Source organism: Anoplopoma fimbria, chromosome 12 (genome assembly GCF_027596085.1).
Source record: "Anoplopoma fimbria isolate UVic2021 breed Golden Eagle Sablefish chromosome 12, Afim_UVic_2022, whole genome shotgun sequence".
Classification (NCBI taxonomy): domain Eukaryota; kingdom Metazoa; phylum Chordata; class Actinopteri; order Perciformes; family Anoplopomatidae; genus Anoplopoma; species Anoplopoma fimbria.
Window position 1 is genome coordinate 4,226,012 of NC_072460.1, and position 24,124 is coordinate 4,250,135.

The window sequence follows — 24,124 nt, forward strand, 5'->3', positions numbered from 1 at the left end:
AATAATGTAATAAAAAAATGAAGAAATTAAAGGCTGAGTGGGTGATTGGGTATAATGCCTACCCTGAGCTACAAACATGAACCACATGGGGCAACTGTGACTGCAACGATGGCACTCCAATGTTACGGTCGCCCCTGTGCTACTCCATCTGCTCCCACCACTCCCTTGGCGGGACAGATTTCGATTAGCCATGGTGAACAGTACATAACGCTTAGATTTCACACATAACGTCCAGTAAAGGTCTTCTCCATCTGAGTACTAGAGGGAGTGCTTCCCCCAGAGAGCCCGCGTAAAGGTCCGTCTTGTGTGGGACTGAGACTTAACTCGAGACCAACAGCTTCTACACCTTTCTCTGCCTGGTAAATGTCAGACAGACGGACAGATGAAAGGGGATGAAAGGGCTTTCAAGGGCTCTGTGGAGATGCTCAGGCTGGCTAAAATCCCTGTTCCCCTTTGAATCACATTTACAGATACGGTGCTTTTTTCCGACGGATTTTTGTGTGCAGGGTGCCTGATCTCTCATGCCAGCTATAGTTTAACTTTAGAGTTTTACGTTAGACAAAAGAAGTGCATAAAGAAAACCAAAAATGGGAAGAAAGACTGGTAACTACCCACCGTGTTAAAGGGATAGTTTAACTAAAGTAGATGGCGGGTCCCCAGTTTGGAGAAGCAGACGGGAATACCAATACGGGAGCTAAACAACGTCCTGAGGCAGCAGCAAAACATAATTTAGCCACCTCGATATCAGTTTAAGTGTGAACTATATTTAGAATATTTTCAGCCACCAGACTGCTTAGACAAGGACTGTAATTTTACCTCTCAGAACACCAGAGTTGCTGGACTTTTTGTTGTTTTAAAGGGTTAGTTTGGCTTCACTAAAAATCGCACAATTACACAAACAAACGATCGAGGCAGAGGTAGACCACCAACTCATGTGATCTGCGAATGAATACTGATTTTGTCAAAAGGAGTCTTGTGCATTTAAAGAGAGTACAGGTAACGGCCTCAGTTTCCCGTCAGAAACCTCTGTTGGAAAGGTTAAGCGGTAAAAATATTCAAAATATAGCTTACCGCAGTGTTTTACCACTGATTTTATATGATGTAAGGTGACCTTGAGTGCCATGAAAGATGCCATTGAATAAAATGTATTATTATTATAATTATTATATACTTTAACTGACAATGATTTATTCAGGTGAGCCTTCTTTTAGGAGGCTAATATACGTATTGCTGCTGGCAATATGTGGCAAAAACCCCGCTTCAAATAATTCAAACAATCCCTTTAATGTCACTGTCACACATTTGCACTTGCGAGTGTTCGTTTTGTTTTTCCGCAGGTGTGTGTTGGACCAGACTGAGACAGCCGAGGCCATTTATGTTCCCATAATGAGAGTTACAACACAGACCAGTTATGTCCACCCACTTTCTGTCATAGTGCGGCGGCTGAGTGAACATGCACAAATCGTGTTGGCAAGTATAGTATTTTTTCGGTGCCTGCATTTGTGTGTTTGTAAAAGAGTGTGTATGTTTGTTTGGGGCTGTTAATATATTTGTGTGTCGCAAAGTAAAGTTTGTCAAAGTGTACGGACATTGCAAATGTGTGTATGCATCTATAGTTTTGTGTGTACAGTATTTGCAACTTTGGGAATCTGTGAAAGCCTCTAATGAAGTCTTTGTAAGCGTCTCTGTGTGTGTGTGTGTGTGTGTGTGTGTGTGTGTGTGTGTGTGTGTGTGTGTGTGTGTGTGTGTGTGTGTGTGTGTGTGTGTGTATGTTGTACCCTCTTCTCCAGCTGTGCCAGCTGCTCCTTGTAGAAGGCATCCAACGCTTTCAGCTGTAAATCCTTCTTCTGTAGCTGCTGAGCCTGCAAGAAGGCACGCACACACCCAGACACACACACACACACACACACACACACACACACACACACACACACACACACACACACACACACACACACACACACACACACACACACACACACACACACACACACACACACACACACACACACACAGAGGAGAGGATTAAATATTGTGCACTGCTAAGTTTTCTCACTAGAAAGTAGTGGACTAGAGAAGTATATGGTGAATGGTAATGCTGATGGGGTTTTTGTTGATGTTGGTATTTTAAATATCAGATAACATTTTAATTTTAGTGATGATATTCTGTTATAGTGCTACAATATGATACCGTACGACAGTGATTAAAAATCTGCGGGTCCCACAAGGAGTCTGAGGACAAAAGCGTAGAATTGTGAAGTGACAGGAGCAGGCCATTTAGGACGTTAGGCACTAAACAAATCGGAAATAACTATTTATCAGAGACACATTATGCTTGGTGTGTTTACACGCACAGTAAGCTGACACTTATAGCCTCAGTGTCCTTTTTCAGTAATACCGTATGTAATGAGTTTGCTAATACATGTGTTGCGATTACTTAACTTCTTACGATTGCTTTTACCTTTGGGAGCAAAATCATTGAGGAGATAATGAAAGGATCAGGGGAAATGCTGCATTGCGATGCAGTGGCAAACATAATTGGGATTTTAGTTTCATTACAGCTCAGCGTGAGTCTTAACTGCGTTTTGCAGTCGTTAACTGTCTGTCACGCTAGTTTCTCTCTCCTCTGCTCTGCTCTCTGTTTGACCCAGGGCCGGAGGTGATGGACAACACTCGGCAATCTGCTAGCTTGTTGCTCTCGCTATCAATATTAGCTGATCTGTTGTCAACAACGTTGGGCTGAAAAAAAACGAACAAAATACATGCAGCCTAAAATTCAACCGTGGTGTTGTTTACCCTGTTGCTAAGGGAGTAAGAAAAAGCCTGCTAGCCGCTAGGCTAATTCATGCAGTGTAAAATGCCACAGGCAATCAGTGCCCTCTCTTAGAGCTGCTATGTGAAATCCATATTTTTGTAGATTACAGCACACTGGTAATGCACTGAAGAAGGATTTAATGTTTCGTTCTTCTAATGTTTATGTACTGAGGTGGCTCACACAGATACTGGTATTGAAAAGACGCAGCTTTTTATATATCATGGACGGTTGTAGTCTGATTTTTTTTTTAACGCCACTTTCTAAGTAGAAAGGGAGTTCGTGTTTATCTGACCTCTTGTATTAATTCTTGAAAAGAGTAGCCATGTGCAGTTATATAGAAAATTGAGTATTGCAATACATCGAGACACAGTGAGAATCGTTGTGCATTTGAAACGCTGACAGGTGAATCGTAATGGAAATGTATCAAAAAAGCCAGTGATGATAGATTTCATACTTCATATTTCCTCCAAGTGATCAGCACCTCATCACAACCCATTGGTGTGCTCTACTTTTCAAGCATTTTACAGCCACCTCACCATAGATCTTGTGTTATTTTCAAGTAGTTATGAGGCACCGAAGGCGACAAACATAAACATATGGTCGTAAAAAGCATCCACAAGCACAGGTGTGTGAAAGTGAGCCGACAAACAGGCTCATATGCCATGCAAACACGCTCCACACTGACTGAAAGACGGGTGAAAAAAATAATTGCCGTCGCAATTATTACACAATCGCTTGATCACAATTGTCCTTGGATTCCATAATCAAGAGTAATTCAAACCAATGTTGGCATACATGGAAACAAAAAGGAATTGCATTAGGTATATATGAATCCACTGCCTGAGTTTCTAGCTGAGCAGAAGGTTCAAATGTCAGGAAAAAAAACAAACAAACATGAAAAAGAAAGCTTGGCTGTCTGGACCTTACTGCTGTTGGACAGATTCATCTGTTTCAGTTCATACGAGAACATATTTGTTGCGATTTAAAGCCAATTAGGGCTCTCTTGATTCTCCTACAGGTGGAGAAGTGTGTTTAACATCTCTGGGGAAAGTAAATTTGTCTAGTTGAAGTTTAGTTTATTAACCCCGAAGTGAGCATTAACTCACTGTGGAGACAGAACGAAAGTCTCCTCTGTGCCTCCCGAGTCCTGACCAGGGTCCAAAAGCTGAAGCAGGAACGGTTAACGCAGGTTTTGTGTTTCCATGTTACATACATAAGATCAAGCGTCCTTTTAATTGACTGTCTTGTCACGTTTCAATATGAGCAAATCATTTAAAGATAAATTGACTCTCATTTAACATCGATCGCATAATTTTAACGCGCAGCTATTGAAATGAACAACATTGATTTAGGTCTAGTTGTAGAGCCAACCAAGCTTCTTGAGCCAATCATTTCCTAAAGATGTAAAATGACCGTCACATATTGAATTACTATTATTTTTACTATTTAAAATGGGTTAAATCGTATTTCATCATAGAACTGTTCACAGTGCATTGATTCATTCAGTCCTTGTTTGCCTCGCTTTGGCTTTTTCACAAACACAATGACAACGCACCCAATATATTTGTTAATACTACATTATGCTGCAGTAGGCACAGCTTTTTGCAACCTTCTGCAATTTAAAAAGAGTGAAACTTTTAGTGATTAAAAAACAACTGGATCAATACTAATAAAGACAAATATTACATTACATTACATTACAGTCATTTAGCAAACGCTTTTATCCAAAGCGACTTACAGTCAGTAGTATATTACATATCATTCACCCATTCACACACTGATGACAGGCTACCATCAAGGTGCCACCATCAGACTCTAACTAACATTCATCATCCAGTCCACACCGATGGCAAGCCTTCAGGAGCAACTTGGGGCTCTACTAAATATTAGTAGAAAAATATGCATGCAGGATACAGAAATATGTGGAAAAGAATAAGAAAGACTGAGGGGTATGGAATGGTTAAACAAGTGGGAGGAAGGTATGGAATTATTTGGATTGACAGGCAAATGGGAGCCAAAAAATAGGAGACATGATGTGGCAGAGAGGAGTGGAACGAAAGAAAGTAAGAGATATTTTATATTTCAAATTGGAAAAGATTTAGAGAGTATTTAAAGATTATTGAGAATAATCGGGATAATTACAGTTTCAACTTTTGTTATGTGAACCTAAGCAAGAGGAAAGTGGAGACATAAAATATTGTGAGGGTCAGAAAGCAGCAGGATGGATGGATGGATGGAATGGACTAAAGAGCAAGAGGTTGGAAGGTTATGACGAAGCTTACCATCACATTTATCTCATCTGCAGACTAGAGAAGTTGGAATATAGAAAGTAGGAAGAGTAGAAGAGGCAGAGACAAAAACGCAAGATAGAAAAAGAAAGTCCAAGGAGGAGGGAGAGAGGAGCACACACAGTAAGGCACAGATTAAGTTAGGGCGATTAAATTGTTATTATTTTAATTGCAGGTAAAAACACAAATGCCTGCAATTTAATTCAATGAATCACATTATTGATCAGATGAAACTCGGAGAGAAAAAAAAAAATACACAATGCTATTGTGTTCAACAATTGCAAAATGTATTTAGTGTCACAAAGAATTTCTATAATCAGAGGTTTAGAGACGTTTCTGCTGAACCAAGCAATTACAGAGCTGTCAAGTTGTACAATCAATCAAATTGTTACTGTTGCTAGGTTGGACAAGCTTGACAAAAAGAAACGTGGCCTTTCCATAATTTCTTTTTTTTTTGCCGTTAACACAGAAATAAATATGAAGAAAACCTGTCTGACGTTGGTGATCTGACATTAGGCCAACTCCTCTTGATTAAGATATACGTTAGATGGGATTTTGCTAACATTAGCCATGTTAAGATGTGATTACATACATGTGTCCTTGAAGGTTGTGTCACCAATGTAATGCTTTCATACTAATGTTGCCTTTGATCGGATGCAGCATATCTCAGTTAAACAGGAAAGGCGGAAATTGGCGGAGATTCTACCTGCTCATCTGTTATTGGAGCACGGAGAGAAAAAAGGGGGCGGGACTTAGGAAGGGCTCAATCAGAACATTTGTTTCTATTTTCTTTTACCACCAAAGTTTAATGCCGAAATGGATTATATAGGAATTATGATGTAATGCAAACTTATTCGATTCATTTTTCTATTAACTTCTTCAACACCCAGTGGCAGCACACGTCTACATACTAAAGTTTGGTCAAGTTTTTCAAACTTTCAGAAATGATGTTCAAATCCAGCAGCAGTCCAAATGTTTCCAAAGATACCAAATATGCTACTGCAGAATCTCGAGGAAGCGTGTATAAAATGATGTATAATACACCTACAATATTTCCTCTTTTATTTAATGGTGCATGTTTGGTCCAATATGGTGATGGAAAGAGCAAATTATAAATATGTATTAGATGATGTGTGTGAAATAGTCTTTTAGCACTGTGGGATGTTTAAGATCCCCTCCAGGAAAATATTCTGCTTTGCTTTGAATAATAATAAGAATCTGGCTGATGTTTTTTCATGAAAGAAGTTCAATTACCTGCTTAGAAATTTTTGGAATTTAAATATTCTCCTTGGCTGAAAAATTCAGAATCTACAAATATGCAGATATTTTTCATTTTTAAAAGATGAACTGCCGAATAAGATTTTTCAAACTTCACTGAAAAGTCCGTTCTCATATGTGCCCTCGAAGTGTCCACTTTCCACATCACAATACATTACATATACTGGAACATGTTTGCCTTACAAAGAAGTTTCAAACTATCCTCCTTCAGCAAGTGAATGTGGAAAACAGTCAAACATATATCTTAAATAACAATAAGCAAAACACATTTTTGACCGGACATTACCAATACATCATTCTCATATGTGACCACATCTGTTCATCCAATGACCAAACATAGGGTCCCAAACCCAAGGTTGAGTAATTCACACTCTCCACAACAACCACAACACCAGCATTTTGATGCTTTTTTCAGCTTCAGTGTTTCATTAATATCTATTAAGTGCACGTAAAACACACCGAGACATGAGATGGATTTGAAAAAACGAACTTTTTATTTTATTTAATGTTAAATCTTGGCTGTGAGTTGGTAAGCTAAAGACTTTAGTCATATATGAATTTGGAAGCATAAAAATTGCATTCAACTACGGCCTATTGTATTCTAAAACAGCACAATCGCACAAACAACTGCATTTATTTGTGCTCACCCCTACTGTATGCTCTGCACTGTCCATCAATGTAATAAAGGTTAAAGGTTAATAGATTTCTAACTCAATCCTCACTGGTCAAACGTGGCTATTGATAGACTCTCAACAGTTAACTGGAAAACATGAAAGTGCAGCAGTCATGCCTTATAAAATTGAATGTCATGACATTTGGCTGATTAAACAACGCTCCTCTTGTAACTACGACAGCAGAGACGCACCCGTGTTTAGCACGGTCACATCTATAGAGGTTTCTTGGACCAGAATCCTGTTACAACGGTGCCAAAAGTTTATGGCACTAAAATGTATCAAAATCTGGGAAAACTTCATATAACTTGCTACGGATACAGTTGACGACAGATGGGTGCGTTTGTCACATTGGGAAAGTCAACGTGTAAAAAGTTTGAATAATACCTGCAAAGTATCTGAGATTGACAGCCTGTCAGACACTATCTGAACCACCCTAATGTACTAAATCTCACACATCTGGTACACCCGGCAAATTAATGCCAGTCAATGTTTTTACAGCACTATTGTTGCTGAAAACAGCAGCAGCGGCGGTGCAGAAGAAGAGGAGAGTCTACGAGCATAAACGTACGGAGGGGAGGAAGATTCATCATAATTATCAGGGCTGCTGAACGCCAAATCAAATCAGAGTCGATCGTCTGCGTTTCATAAACAGACCTTAACTGAGGAGAGACAAAGAGCGGGGAGGGTGTCTGATGGGAGAGATACTCCCACTGTCGGGTGAGAGCTGCAGCTGGTGCATGTTAATGCAGGGGGGAGAGATACGAGGGGCTGAAATTGTTCACGTTCATTTTCTATGTCGGACGAGAATCTGTTGGCGGGGATTAAGCGGCGGAAACTGAACGGATTTTAATTTAAAAAGAACAGAGCTCTCCTTCCTATCTGTGTCTGCGTTTTAATTTGCAGTCAGAGATGAAACTGCAAGTGAATCAGATGAGTCCTCTGGTGTCCCTCCAGGGACCTGTGAGTCTATGGTAGATAAAAGCCAGCCAGGCGTGACTTCACACACACACACACACACACACACACACACACACAACACACACACACACACACACACACACAGAGGATGGCTGAGGATTACATGCCGAATCGCAGAGGCTCGTTTAGTCTGTCTCTCTCTGTTGGGAATCTTTGGTCATCCATTTGTCGGGCCTTTTCTGTCTGTATTAATGTGTGTCAGTGAGTCCATATTAATACTGCTTTGCATTAGCACTGCGCGAAAAAGAACTCCTCGTTTATTTCAATTAAAACTGAAAACCTACTTGGAGCAGAGTGGTCCAACCAGCTAAATGCAGAGTCATCTAACTATAAAACAAGGAATCTCTCTCTGTGTCCATTTGTTCTTCACATAAACGCTCATCTGATCTACTTCACATTCGGTGGGTGTTTCGCCAGGGACCCCATGGAGTGCTTTATCGAATTTGGTGCAATTTGGACACGTAACACATTCAATATTTATAAACTTTGAATAAATTAGCAAATGGCGCTCTGTAGGATGTCGGCTCATTGACTGCAGTTCACTTCAGCGTGTCAGGGACGGGGAGCCAAGCAATTTCGTCCGTTTGAGGTGCTACGCATTGTGAGCATCCATGTGCAATGAACATCTGTTGGTCCATCGGTTTACCACTTTGGTCCACACTGACATCTCAACAGTTATTGGATTGCCACGGAATTTTGGACAGAGAAAATGGTCCCCAGAAAATGAATGCCTTGTAAAAACTTTGGCGATCCCTTAACATTTCAGTCAAACTTGCCCAATACTTTTTTCTCTTGGTTTATGACAAAATATCTGCAAAGCTAATGATTTTCCTCTTAACCTTATCTGTACGTTTAGTTTAGCATGGTGACATGATGGTAACTATACAACTATACAAATATGGCGAACACCGTACGTGGTCAGCAACAGCAACTTAGCGTTATCATAGTGAGCATAATAGCTGACATTAGAAACATGCTAAGAGACAATATCATGGCAGTTGACTTTTTGGTCCTCGGTCATTTTGACACTGAGCTGACACATTCTGGTTTACGTACTATGCCTAATATGATCATGCATTTAAGACCGTACCCTCAAGACAGGACTTTTTTCAAAATGAAAGCATGAAGTCTTTGTCCTTTTCCCCTACTAAAGTTACAGCAGCAGCATTAGTTTTGGCAGTGTTAGAAGGAAAAAACTGTTTTCATCCTTTTGCTGCAACTCACTACTTGCTGGAGCCCCGGCGTCGGCCATCAGACCCCTGGAGCTTGTCCAGAAAGCTGCAGCACGTCTGGTGTTCAATCGCCCCAAGTTCTCTCACACAACTTCCCTTCTCCGTTCTCTACACTGGCTCCCTGTAAGAGCTCGCATCCAGTTTAAGACTCTGGTGCTAGCCTACAGGGCAGTGAAAGGAACAGCTCCTTCCTATCTCCAGGCCTTGGTCAAGCCCTACACCCCCGCCCGACCACTTGGCTCTGCTGCCTCGGGGCGATTGGTTGCCCCGTCGCTCAGAGGTCCCTGCGGCCGATCCACCCGGTCACAGCTTTTTTCTGTCCTGGCCCCTCAGTGGTGGAATGAACTCCCCACTGACGTCAGGACAGCAGAGTCACTGCCCATCTTTAGGCGCAGGCTGAAAACTCACCTCTTCAAGAAGTACTACCCTGAGCCTTCCTCGTAGCACTTATTGCACTCGTATTAGTTGTTGCACTTACTGTATTCGTATCAGTTCGCTGCACTTATTGAATTCGTATTTGTTTACTGCACTTATCCTATTCGTAGTAGTTTGTAGCACTTATTATATTCGTATTAGTCTGTTGCAATTATTGTTTTCGTAGTAATTTGCCTCTGCACTATACTTTTGCTCTGGTTTATGCTTTAAGATGCTTGTTTAAGAAAGGAGATGCACTTATGACTTCTGGTGACTAGTAGTTCTCTTGAATACCTATGTTGAATACACTTCCTGTAAGTCGCTTTGGATAAAAGCGTCTGCTAAATGACTGTAATGTAATGTAATGTAATGTAAAGAATGATGAAGAAGCCTCCCAAACACACCTTAGTCCTCTCAGGATAATCCAATCATCACCATCAGTTTATTGGCCAAATGAAACAAAAGTTGTTTTTGGTTTTTTTTTAAATGGGACGCTGCATCACAATGCAGTGTAAAATTACAGATATATCAAGTACTGTGCTTATAGTCGGCTGTATGTTTTATATTTAATTTTCTTAACTTTTTGTAATTCTTAAAACAATTTGCAATACAAGATATCCGATTCATTCTCCTCTGGCGCTTTTTAAAAAAATGCTCAAAAATGTTCCTAAATGACTACAATGAAAACAATAAAAGATAAAAACTCATCTGTTTAAGAGAAGGAAAGGTAGACAATGCGAGGGACAAGAAGGAGCCCAAACGTATAACAAATGTAAACAAGTGCAGAGAAATATCTACAGTTATTAAGAAGGTGCATAATGGAATACGACAGCTGGCATGCCGCGAGCTATACAGGAGATTAGTTTACCAATGTATTATCGCACACATTCTTCCTGCTCTGGGCACCTTCTGCATACGAATCAATTCAGTACACAGCTAGAGGTGTGAAGCATCTATTTAGAAGCTACAGACAGAGGGAATCAAAATGTGCAAATGTGTGCGAGACCGAAAAAGCAAGCGGGAGTAAGTGAGGGGAAGAGGACCTGAAAATGATGAGGGGGGGGGGGGGGGGGGAACGGAGAGAAAATAAATGATAAAAGTGAGACAAAACAAAATCACAGCAAGAATGAGTGAGCAACGAAGAACAGGAGATGAGAGCCTCTGTTGTGGAAGCATCTCACAGCAAAAACAAAATTCGAGCAGAGAGGTTTAGGCGGTTCACGACGTTTGCAACTCAGTTTCGCAGTTTTTTTTACTTTCAGAAGCTCCATTAGCAGTGCCATAAGGCTGATCTCTAACATGCACTGTGTCCATACTATCCAGCTATGACGCATTGGTGAAATTATGACAACAAAAAGTACACCATTACAAAAAAAAAACAATCAGGAAAGCTGTGATGCAGGTTGTAAAACACATCTTAAAGTTTAACCGTGTGTGGTAAAAGGTGCATTATGTACGCTACACTGAACAAAAATAAGATCAGTATAAATAAATAAATATTTGCGCAACTGATGTTGGTCGGACCTGTACTTCTACCTAGAGAAAAGAAATGGAATGTATTGGATGTTGAGGAGACAAGACATACATGTACTAGTGATCAGAAACTTAATTAATGTTATGTCTGCTATGACCCAGAGCAGAAGTTGTGGTGGAGTTGAATAAAACGAACATATTGTCAGGTTATGTGTTAATGAAAAGATCAGAGTTCTTGAACTTGACCTCGATGCCAACGAGCCTGAAACAGTCACAGATGGCTCAGACCGAGAGCAGTCCCGTGGCAGAAAGAAATATTTTCCAAAAACATAAATATAGTCTTCTTAAGGCAATTAGAGACTTCTGTTCCAACACAGCAAAACCAAAATCTAGCAGATAGAGAGTGAAGAGAGTCGTGAAAAAATCTGGTGGGTAAAAAAAAAAACCTCTAAGACTTAATTAAGTTCGAGTATGGATGCACGTGTACACCCGTTTTTTGTTTTTTTTAACAGTGCACTGTGTACTGTTTTGAGGCTGAGGGAACAACAGATGGCGGCTGTCTGAGCTGGTGCTGCTGCGTCTGCCGGGTAGACGCCGCAGTGATACCAGCTCCGGAGGGCCAACACCCTGATCCGGTACAGAAGGAGGACGTGAAGAGAGCATCTGAGGGTGACGCAGTCCAATGGATCATCAACGCAACACATGGGCCCGGAACGCTGGTGTTTGGGCTTGCAAGTATGCCTGTGACGGACAAATATACACTCGTACACATCTCGCTCTTCCCCCGTGGGCAATGCGTGTGCTGTGTTGCCATCTGATAGCAGCGGCAGTCTGTTCTCCCATTCCCCCCTCTATTTACTCCGCCGCGTTTATTTAACACATAGCTCCCAGCGAGGCAATAAATTAGCACATAATAATAATCTGACTGATAATTACACCCAGGCAGCTATACGCAGAGGAGGAAGGAGGACAATAAGGGCCACTGGCCCTTCTCCTCCTCCATCTATTACTCTTACTCTGACTGCTTCCCCCCTTCATGTGAAACTCCCTCCCTAATGTTTTAATTTGTTGTTATACTGTATGTACTTCTATGTAATTATAATATGTGGCCTAATGTGGTTCAGTTGGGTCAATCAAATCAACAATACTCCAAGAGGGAGTTGATTTTGACGGGACACATACTGTATTTTAAATGTGCACGACTATGTAAAATAAAGGAATATCTCCTAAAGGCTTATGCAGTATGTCATTTGTGATGTTTCTTTCTTTTTACAAGGATCTTTATTATTACAATTGCTTGTTTAGCAATCTCATGTTTGTGCAATCGCCTGGTAACAGTACTACAGTTGTAAGAATTATTTCAATTGTCCCATTTAAGATTTTGTGTGTTTAAATTTGAGCTGTCCATCTAAAGTTAAACTGACTGAAATGTGAAAACAGCCGGTGCACAGTAGTAGTAGGAAAAGAACATAGGTCTCATTATATACAAGAGTGAGCAGGATCCACACAAAATGTTTGCGTACGTACAGCACCAGTCAAAGGTTTGGACACGCCTTCTCATTCAATGGTTTTTCTTTATTTTTATTTTTTTCTACATTGTAGATTAATATTGAAGACATCCAAACTATGAAGGAACACATATGGAATAATGTGGTTAACAAAAAAATGCTCAACAAACCAGAATATGTTTTATATTTTCCATCCATCCATCCATCCATTTTCCATAACCTGCTTATCCAGTTAAGGGTCGCAGGGTGCTGGAGCCAATCTCAGCTGTCGATGGGCGAAGGCAGGGTTCACCCTGGACAGGTCGCCAGTCTGTCGCAGGGCTGACATATAGAGACAGACAACCACTCACACTCACATCCACACCTACGGGCAATTTAGAGTCTGCCATGCACCTAAGCTGCATGTCTTTGGACTGTGGGAGGAAGCTGGAGAACCCGGAGAGAACCCACGCTGACACGGGGAGAACATGCAAACTCCACACAGAAGGTTGTCTAGCCCGGGAATTGAACCCAGGCCCCTCTTGCTGTGAGGCGACAGTGCTAACCACTACACCACCGTGCAGCCCTGTTTTATATTTTAGATTCTTCAAAGTAGTTGAATGAGAAGGTGTGTCCAAACTTTTGACTGGTACTGTACATATCCTCATATGTACGTACGCAAACTTTTTGTAAAAACAATAAAAATACTACTACACGCCCACTATAGTCCTATAGCAGTGCCATTGCATCCATCATGCAGCATTACGAGTGTCCCTGCAATACGTATATCATTACAGCAATCAGACTGATTGCATCCAAAAATGATCACGACAATCAGCGTATCACTCACCACGGTTATCATTTTTCTTAGGTGAACCACCATTTATTTGTTTATTTCAATTTTGCTAAGGTGAACTTGGCCTGCATCATGATTAGGACTCATGATAAGGATATGTTTCCAGATGTTGCTAATTTAAACAACCCTCATGTGCAGGTGATGAAGATGTGCACTGTATACTGTATTTCTCCCATTGCTAAACCATAAATTAACCTATTGTCAGGAACTATTGACTGGTTATGAAAATGTCTCAATTTAATACTGCTACGTTGAACTACGCAAGTCAACAAGACCATCAGCGAGAATATTAGCTGTTTCTATGTAGTTATTCTTAATGCTTCATCGGTGTAACCGGCTGGGATTCCATGCGAGATCAGATGAAATCATCAAGGTTCACCAGAAACTCCTTCAGCGCAGACTTGACGAGGCCACAGACTGACACAGATCTTTCTTCAATTGGCAGTGGCTGCTTTGCCGGTCCCCGCTGGGAGCCGCCACGCTGCTGAAGACCTTCATTCTGGCCCTCAAAAGGAGGAAAGGGTGGCACGGGAGAACCAGCACTGTGTGGGGCAGACTGTCAGAACCTGCTGCAGTCAACGTTTTCCTAAAGGGACTCTAGTGTTCGGAAACACGACCACTGCCATCCTCACTCGCCGCCAACATAAACACAAATATAAAAAGTTCCTTGTCGTTTAGTATTTGATTTAAAACTTTAAAAAGTTAAGACATGGAATGATTTCCTCGCTGGAGTAATATTAAGTTAAGATAATTAAATGTAATTTTGAATTAGTGTGGGGAAAGGAAAATAACTGAAGCAATTTACAGACTGTAACAACAGTCTGCAATGTAATTTAAAGTAAACAAAAAATATAAAAACAGACAAAAAACATTACATTACCATAAAACCAGCCTTGCTGAAATAACATGAAGTGATAAAGAAATATTTCGAAAACGCATCCGTCTATTTTAAGTGACTGCTACTAACAGAGGCGCATTTTGCGTGTCGATATTGCCAATAAATCACTCTTTGGTGGGGACAAAAAGTAAACGGGACACGGAGCGGTCTCGATGCCGTCTTTACAAAGCGCTCCTCGATGTGCGTAGCAGTCGTAAAGCTGGGATAAGCCATTTCAACATTTGCAGAGTTTACACAGAACCTCGTTGTTGGTTATCTGACTGAAAGGTACCTTAGCTTGCAGGGTGAATGCATGTTTTCAATGGACTGTGTACCAGACCATCTGACCGTGTAGGGAGGGAAGCTTGCTGTTGATCTCACAGCCTAATAGCTTTACATGCAGAACCGTGTCAGTTCCTGCAGATTACAATTACCGATATAGCTGTGGGCTTATCTGTACCTCACCAAATCCTTCACTCACCTCTTTCCCTCCATTTTCTTCACTGCCACTCCTGCCATCTCCTCTGCACCCTTATTTTCCCCAATGTTCTCCTTCTTTTCACTCTGTACTGTTTTTTTTATTTTCCTTTTCACTCCTCCATTTCATTTAATCTTCTCGTTTCCCCTCCACTCTTCCCTGCTATCCTCTTTACTGTTCTTAGTCTTCATTCCTCCTTGTTTTTTCTTCCCAAACACTGGCACAAGCCCGGTGACTAACGATGTATGAGCTCCTATAACTGAGGCCAAGTCCATGTAAATACTTGCATTTGAACAGCACCAGTTTTTCCATACAAAATGAAAAATAAAAATAAATGTTTTGTATTCACGCAGTAAGAAACTTAACGTCGCTTGAGGGACGTAAATCCATTGAAATTCAAGGCTAAACCTGAGCAAAGCAAAGCATCTCATTTAACCTGTTTTTCACTCATCTAAATGGCATAATCGCAGGGTGTTACCATATGTCTGACTAGATAAGCAGTCAGAGGAGTACATGATAAAACATCAAGCTATTCACCGGCTCATATGTAATGCTATAATGAACCATGTCCCCATCTGCTTCCCTCCTGTCTGTGTGTGTGTGCGTGCGTATGTGTGTGTTCATGATCACAGCTGTTTCTCGCACACCCGTAACCAAAGTCTGAATGAGTTTCATAAGTGTGTAAGAGAGAGACAACACTGTCGCTCCATCGGCGGAGAATCTCTGGCTGATTACATGGGTTTAGGTATAAACAAGTAAGGTGGGTTCGTCCAATCAGAGCCAACATCTGGCTCATACCGGCAGGGCTGCTTGACAAACGGATAAGACGGACAAGAGAGATCCCGGCGCTATGTTGCTCTGGAGTGGTGCTGCCGCCTCAGAATACCATCTGGGAATGAAACATTGTGAATTTAGCATTCCGTCTGGACGCGTAGTCTCTGCTGTAAAGCGCTGGTGGTATTGTTTAAAGGAGTATTCCCAAGACTTGATGGGCATTCTGCGGCTGTATCTGTGTGTTAAATAGAAAATGCGTGACATTTGAATATTCTAGTCACATAATGCCACGTTTTGAATTTAATAATATATATATATATATATATATATATATATATATATATATATATATATATATATATATATATATATATATATATATATAAGTTGTCATGAATACAATTATGCTCTTAAGACAGGGATCATAAAATACAGCAGTACAACTAAACAATGGACAGCCGACGCAGCTGTGCCATACATCCTATCTAACTGACCTCCCTTTAATATCATGGCTCCGAAGTGAGGACTCATTTGTTACATGCCTGTTGCCTCGACTCCTCTCTCCTCTAGGCGAGGAAAGTAATCAAGGAAGCACAAAAACGGGAAATGAGAAAGACCTCATCTGTATTCAGCTAGCTGACATACAACAACATATAATATAATAACATATTATAAGTGCACCACTGGGACACAAGGACACACAGGAGATTCTAGTACTGGGAAACTAGGTGGCCTAAGCCAACGATGCTAAATAATTAGCACTTGCTGTACCTTAGCCTCTCACATACAAAACGATCGCCTGACACATTTTAATCCGATTGGTTTTTATAGCTTGTTACCTCGCTACCTCCCCACTGGTGACCGCCTGCTTCCATGCATGATTTACTGGCTGGACTGCTGAGGACTCGAGAAGACTCTTGTATCAATTTACACCCCTAGAAATGACCCTGATGACATCATGGTGGTATCATCTTGAGAACTTTTTAACAAAAAAGCCTGCCCTACAAACTGGGGGTTAAGGTTTTTGTAAAATGTGGGTGCTTACTAGACAGGGCAGGTCTAATGGAAAATGCATTGAAACATATATTGAGTGGGATTATGGGAAATGTAGGATGCGGTGATTTTGTAGTTTCACCCACACTGCCTCTGCTGCGTCGGTTTTAACCATTCTTGTAAGTGTCCCCTGTGAGATCCCCAACTTTATGGGAATACAATTTAAAAAAAAAAAAAAATCGCTGTAGTACCTCTTTAAAATATAATTTAAATATATATATTTCACTGATGAACACACAGTATGTGAAATACAGGAAGCCTGAATTTCCACTTCATATCTACATTCTGCCGTTTTACCCTCGCAACTCCAGTGATTGTGCATTGGGCTCTGAGCGCTGCCAAAACCCAGGTGACCAGCACTCAACACTCCACCTGTGTGGACACAGACTGAGCTCTGAAGCCGGGACTGTTTTGTTAACGCGCTGCTCAGATTACGCCCCCTGTGTGAACGCGGCGTCTGTCTTTCACCACATGTGGGTAATTGTGCTGGGACTGCAGTCTTGACTAACACATTTTTACAGGGCTGATCAACATGAGAGAATGATAATGTTTCACTCATTTCATTTTTGTGTCCTTTCCAGCTGTGGTCGCCTCTACGGCCAAATAAATGAAGCACTGCTGTAAGAAATATTAAAGAGAATTTTCAGTTTACCAACTGCATACTTCTTTTTGACTTTTTATGACTCACAGGAATAGTGTTATTAAGACAGCAAAGATATACGAGCTTAAACAAAAGACAAACATATCTATTCATATCCACCATCTCCATAAAAGCAGTTGAGACTCTTGGCATGCAATAACTTCCTTGAAGACAAAAGTAATTTGAGCATAACAATAAAATGTTTCTTGTCACCGTGCCACTCTACAGCCACTTCTGAAGTATTAGAACTAATAAGAGAGATGAACGGTCACTGTAAGGGGAGAGATTAGGTAGATTTGATTAACACGGGGAACCTGTGCAATAACATTTGTGACTGGCTTCCAATAGGAAAATTTCACACTTGAAATTTGATATAGTGCATAATGGGTACAGAGACAGAGCAGCAGAGAGAAATAAAAAAAGAGAGAGAGAGAGAGAGATTCACCTTTATGTAAAATCAGTGAAACATGCAACAGGCTTTTGTTGCCATCTAGTGTCGGTTGGAGGAACTGGTTAATAGAGCATTTTCAACAGATCTGCCATTGAGTAAAAATGGACTAAGAATGTTAACTGAAACTGAACTTGCACGTTTCACCTTTTGTCTTTAAATCCATACAGTCACAAAGTAACTCTTGCATCACTTCTCACATCACCATCCTGCTGTGGTTCACTTGAGAGTTTAAATCCCAGTACCTGGGTTGAGAATCACTTGTGAGCCTTTGAAATTGGGCATCTTTTTGTCAAGTTTCAACATTGAGAATACTGGTAGAGGCCGAATTCCCTCCAGAAGTTTAACCTCTGGGGTGTATCTGTCAGAAAAAGCGCCGAGCTTCTCTAAGCCCTACCTATATCACGTAAAACATGACAAACTGACCAAACGTTTTCACAAACAGCATTGACGTGAAATTCTAACTCAGCCTTCATGCCGATTCGTCCCAACGGCAACAAAAAAACGCTGTATTTTCCAGACTTTCAGAAGCCTTTCCAGAGCCACACTTGTTCTCACAGGCTGAATACTACACCTCACAACAGAAAACCGAAAGCAGGAATGGTCAACATGCCACGAGCTTACCTCGCCTTTCAGGAGCTTTATAGCATCTCTTATTGTTTAGCTGTCTGGCCCACTACTTTACTGTTTTGGTTAACTCTTGCCGCCCTCATCAAATCATATTCAGCTGCAGTTACCAGCTGCTCTTAGTGAAAAGGTGGTGAACATGGAGAACAGTGATTTTTACTGGGCAGTAGTTGGGTGCAAGACAGTGATACTAGAGTGCATAACATTTTCTCGTGAAGTGTTTCATTAATATATAAACAAAACAGTTTTAAAATGCTCCGATATACTTCAACCAGCTTGTCGCATTATGTCCTCATAAGATAGCAACTGATTCACCTGTGCTTCACTGGCATTTTCAAAGACTCAGAAAAAGCGTGGATGGCATTTTTGTATTAGATGAAGCTCCATCGGAGGAAGTTAAAGGGCAGCTAATAAAATAGGCTTCCTAATTGTCCTGCAGAGAGAGAGAGAGAGAGAGATTTACCATATGCTAATTTGGCTTATAACCTTTCTCCGCTTTCAACAGGCACCGAAAGGCCATTAACGCATTACAAAAAGAGAAAATCCCTCTTAGCCCTTTGGTTCGACGTGCTTTCTTTTCTCTCCATTCTCCCGTTCCCCTCTCTCATTCTGAAATTAATCTGCGCAAGATTTGCTATTAACAAAGACAATTCACAGAGTGCAGCACAGTGGGTGAGGGCCTTGGCTGAAAAAAAAAAAACCGAGAGGAGACAGAGAGAGCGGAATGGGGCACTTCACCGAGACGAGGACAAAAGACAGGAGGAAATGAGGGAGTGAAAGGCGGAGAAAAGAGAACCGGCGACTGCAGATGCAGCAAACCATTGTCTGGCTCTCTCCGACTTGTGACTCAGCGATGCTCCCCACGCACACACAGGACAGGAAGCACTTAGGAGAAAGGAGAGAAGGTGCCACAGGTGACTCACACCTTTGTTCCACACTCAAGGCTAAACTTCGTAACCTACAATTCAGTCTGCTCCTCACCATGGAGTGATTTCTTTACCCCACGTTTACACTGCAATGTCTCCTTTTCCTCTCCAGCACCTCCCACTACTCCTACACTTTATCGTTATTATGCAGGTAATCCTCACCTCACTTGTTGCGTCACCTTTCTTTTTCATCTTCAATCCCCCCCCCATCTATTCGTTCATTCCTGTCCTCCTTTTTCTAAGTTCTCCTAATTGTTTAAAATGTTTAATATTCTTGTGACCTTTTAAAGTGGCCCTATTATGCTTTTCCACTTTTTTTCCCCACTCCTTTAGTGTGTTTTATATATATATATATATATATATATATATATATATATATATATATACACACACGTAAAAGGTCCGTAGAGTGTAAAACCTGAAGTCCACGCCTAAAAGGAGTTACCCTCCCCCTCAGAAGCTCCTGAGCTGCCTGAAACGGCTCCATTGAATTCTCTCCTTCACTTCCGTAACTTTATGAGGTCATAATGTTACAGAAGTGACGTAAAACTACTTCCGGTTAGTTTGGCCCTCAAACAACAAAAGAGAGGGACGGAACTGAAGCTCCGGAGGAAGAGTTTTTTGAAATGTGAAACGTTGACCAATCAGACCAGACTTTGCTTTGTGGAGGGAGGAGCAAGCGCTACAACGGAGCATTTCAGAGAGAGGGTGAGAAGAGGTGCTGCAGGACAGCCAGGATGAGAAAAACGAGGATTATGAGCATTAACGCATGTAAACATGTTGTAACTGCAACTTGAGATAAAAATATGCACCCAGAAAATAGCATAATCGGGCCTTTAAAGCATATTTCCGTCCTTTTCTCTCATTGAAGCATTGAAGAAACATGCGTAATAGTCGCAGCCTGCTTCTCGTGTTGCCATTGCTGCTCTGCTCCGCTCTTCCACCTCCTTGTGATCCTCTAGGAAAATGTTAAAGACTTCTTTTTCACCGTTTCTTTCATTCCCTCCTCCTCAGCTCAATGCAACAGGAAATGCATATCATCTTTTCTTTCGTTCCCATTCAATTGCGGCTCCTCTCCATTCTTGATCCTTACCCCTCCGCAAAAAAAGTTCCGTCACTTCTTTTTAATCCTCACATCCCTCTACCGATTACTTAGTAAATGCTTAATCAGCTGTCACCTCTCACTTCTCATCTGCTCATATGTTCGCTCTTACGCATCCTTTTTTTCTTCAGACCATATTGCATCACTGTCAGAGCATTCAGCGTGTAGGTTGATTCTGAACAAGGCAGCCCACTTATTTTGTCTGGAGACCAACAGCGATGCGGGTATATTGACATGTACAGGCCACTTTTAATGGCCAAAACCGATTTGAAAGCTTCTAACACGTGTGCTTTTACAAGTACACTTGTGTTTTAAACGGCATAGCAAAAGCTTTAACATAAACTGCTCCAAAGCCTCTCCTCTACCTACATTCGATTTTTGAGCGCCAGACCCGGCAGCAGCAATACCTGATTGAAAGAGAGCGCAAACGATACAAACACGCATTATTAATGAATAACAAACGTTGCCGGTGGTAGGTCACATTAGCTCTCACTACTTCTCCGTTTGTAACTTGATGGCCAGTTAATGTTCTCTCTGCAGGACGGCATCTGTATTCAGCCAAAGACGTTGTTTGTGAGGGAAGAGAAGCTTCATCTTGTAACACCGCTGTACAGCAGCAGGTGGACTGGGTGTTTTTGCAGGCAATTTCACATGATCTAGTTCAACTTTCATCAATATCACATCAATAATTTACTCGTATCCACTTTATAGTTTCGAACCAGGACCTTCATTATTTAGATCAAGTTAAAAGATTAACGAGTATCCGTAATATACAAAAATGCTGCCTATGGCCCAGTTACTCAGACCACACAAATCTTTGAGCTGTACCTTCATTTCGATCTCAACACACCTGTAAGGTTCCGTGTCTGCATCTTACGCAGTTGCAACGCTATCCCTGTGACAAAATCTGTCCACCAACAGACGGACAGACATAGGTTTCTCAAGGACCACATTTTGTATTCACACACACACACACACACACACACACACACACACACACACACACACTGGCATACATACACAAACACACACTCACACACAGTTCCTGCAGCAGAACACACTCAAGGACACACACACACAGGAATATTAAAATTAAGAATATCCTGCTAATATTAGGGTTAAATTGCTGTACTAAGTCAATAATGGGCTGTAAACATCAAGGGGCTGAACATCTCAATGATAGCATGGGGATAATGCATTACAGCCTTTTTTGAAGCCTGACCCGTACACTGACGGTCTGATAGCTCAGCTTCTGCTGGTTTGATGTAGCCTGTTCTTTGAAGTACAACACTAAAGTGCCGGAGAAATATTCCAATAACATTTTAAAATGATTTAGAAAGAGTTCGGACGACGTGTGTCTACATGAAACACGACAGTTTTAACGTACTAACAATGAATAAGGGCTAGAATATACAAAACCACCTGCTCCATTTTATGGTTAAATCTCTCAAAACTAAATTGAGTCATTACACTGAAACAAAGATTGTAGTGTCTGTGTTATAAACCCGATCGTTGATAGAGAATACAAATACTCCTACTTCATTTAGGGGGCAATGAGTATAAAAAATAACGGACTTTTATCTGCAAGATACTGTGTTAAATGATTACTAACACTAAGTAACAGAGACTGTGGCTCCCAAAAGGCTTCTCCCGTTCTCACCTGAGCCCAGAGGGTGTTCGTTTTTTGGACAGGGCTGGCTTCTACAGCGTCTCCAATAAGAAAGTGGGTCTCTGTTCCTAGAGTTTGAAGAAACAGCCATAACCCTGGTTGTGTTACTGTGACTGAACTGTAAAACATCAAATTCAAACATCAAATTCAAAGAGCCGTGGATGATGTGGACAAAAAAAAACGAAAAATCTCATTTGAGTGAAGAATGTGAGCAAATCTGCCCGCACTTCAAGTGCATGTGAGTGTATGTATTCAATGCACAAGAAACAGTAATTACAAAGAGCCCTCAGCATCAGGAGGTCTGGTCCCGCTCGACCGGTCATTCTGTTCATGACGTCCCTCCAGCGGCTTTCTATTAGCGTCGGGAGTGTGTTGGAGTGGAGATAAGGCGGGTGCTACAGCATGTCTCAGCGCGGGGGAGGGCAGGTGGGAGAGGAGCAAAGGGGGGTGGGGGAGTCACGTGAAACAGGCCTCGGTAGGTGTGTAAAACAAGCTCTCCCCCTTCCCGTGACTACACCTCCAAACCCAGCACCACTCCTATCTCCAGCTCCAGGAAACTCTCAGGGTGCAATTTACCGCTCGCACTGCACTGATAATACTGTCTCCGGGGCAGGAAGGAGAGAGTAATGGGCTTGGATAGAAAAGAGAGAAAGACACAGGGAGATAGAGGGTGGGTGAGAAGACAGAAAAAGAGCAGAGGGAGAACATTTTAAAGAGAGGGGGGAGATGGAAAAGAGAACACGGATGTAAAAGGTGAAAGGAGGATGAGGCAGAAGCAGTATCGCCATGGAAATTACAAATGCAATCCCGAGGACCAATTTGCGTACGGAATGCTCCAACGTCTGATTAAACCACAACATCCTTCACCGGACTGAATCAGGACTCGACCCCATCTCTACGGCCACTGAGAGACACAACAAATGAATCAGCATTTACACGGCTTCATCGCTGAACTCACTGCCTTTAAAACCGAACGTGTTCAGTAAAAAGTGCCAGAACGACTGCCGACTAAAACTCAACAAAAAAAAAAAAAAGTACAAAGTCATCTGCACACAGACTGCAACAGCTTCGCGAACAGGTCATGCTGGGAAGTGGATTTTTTTTTTGAAGATCGTCTGACATTTTAATTTAAGGACACATCTGAGTGACAAACATCGCACAGAAGGTTTCTGCATGTGTAAACTATAAATGAAGGTCAAGGAAAGAAATAATCTATGCACGTTAGGTGTTATCTATAGAACTTGAAGAGGTGATTTTTTTTTTTTCTCTGGGCCTTGGGGTCTTTTCCCCAGGCAGTGGCAAACACAGCAGGGATGTGACAGTCATTCCTGTGAGGGATATTAAAGGCAAAATTGCTCTATCATCTCAACAATATTAGGACATTCCTGTTATATGGCATTCACTGTAACCACTCAGCTGGTGGCTAGCCACCGGTAGCTATCTTAACAATAAATACAATTTGTCCAAGGGCAATTAACTTAAAGGCCTACATATTAGTAAAAGAAAACAGGATAACATTTTCTGAAAAAAATCATAAAAAGTGTCTATTTAAGAAAAAAAAATGCAAACTTTAAGCCGCCCCTCTTCTCTTCTCTTTAGCATAGGGAGAAAGGTGCTTGTGGCTGCCCTTCCTGAAGCCTGAATAGAATTACTGCAATTCTCAGGCTCACGTGCAGGTGCTCATTGGTGACCCTGGACCGGTACTTGGTTTTTAATGACGTTCCATAGGTGAGAAAGTTGACTCAAAGCTGTAAGTCGATCCAAACGTGGTTAAGGTGTGTAGTGCTGTTTTGGTTAGATCAATGGAAACAGGTCACTTGTTTCATGCTCCACGCTGTCATCTCCCTCACATCTCTCTTTACGCTGTCTTTGCACGGTATAAATAAACTATTTGAATTGCTAAACTGATTGAAGCTATTGCCTTGTTAGCTGGAATCGCTGCACCCGCAGTCTATAGCCGTGACCTTCAGATAACCATGATTGATGATGAACCATGACTAGAGATTATAATTTTTTTCTCATTAATTCATCAGAA

The 24,124-nt window shown here is 41.4% G+C and overlaps 1 protein-coding gene across 1 annotated transcript in view; it reads right to left on the reverse strand.

The window, feature by feature from the left end:
• Nucleotides 1–24,124, reverse strand: part of chchd6a (coiled-coil-helix-coiled-coil-helix domain containing 6a) — a 75,322-nt gene that overhangs the window by 44,577 nt on the left and 6,621 nt on the right. Inside the window, exon 5 of the mRNA XM_054609666.1 lies at nucleotides 1,779–1,862. Coding sequence (XP_054465641.1) covers nucleotides 1,779–1,862 — 84 coding nt within the window. The remainder of the gene's footprint in view (nucleotides 1–1,778; nucleotides 1,863–24,124) is intronic.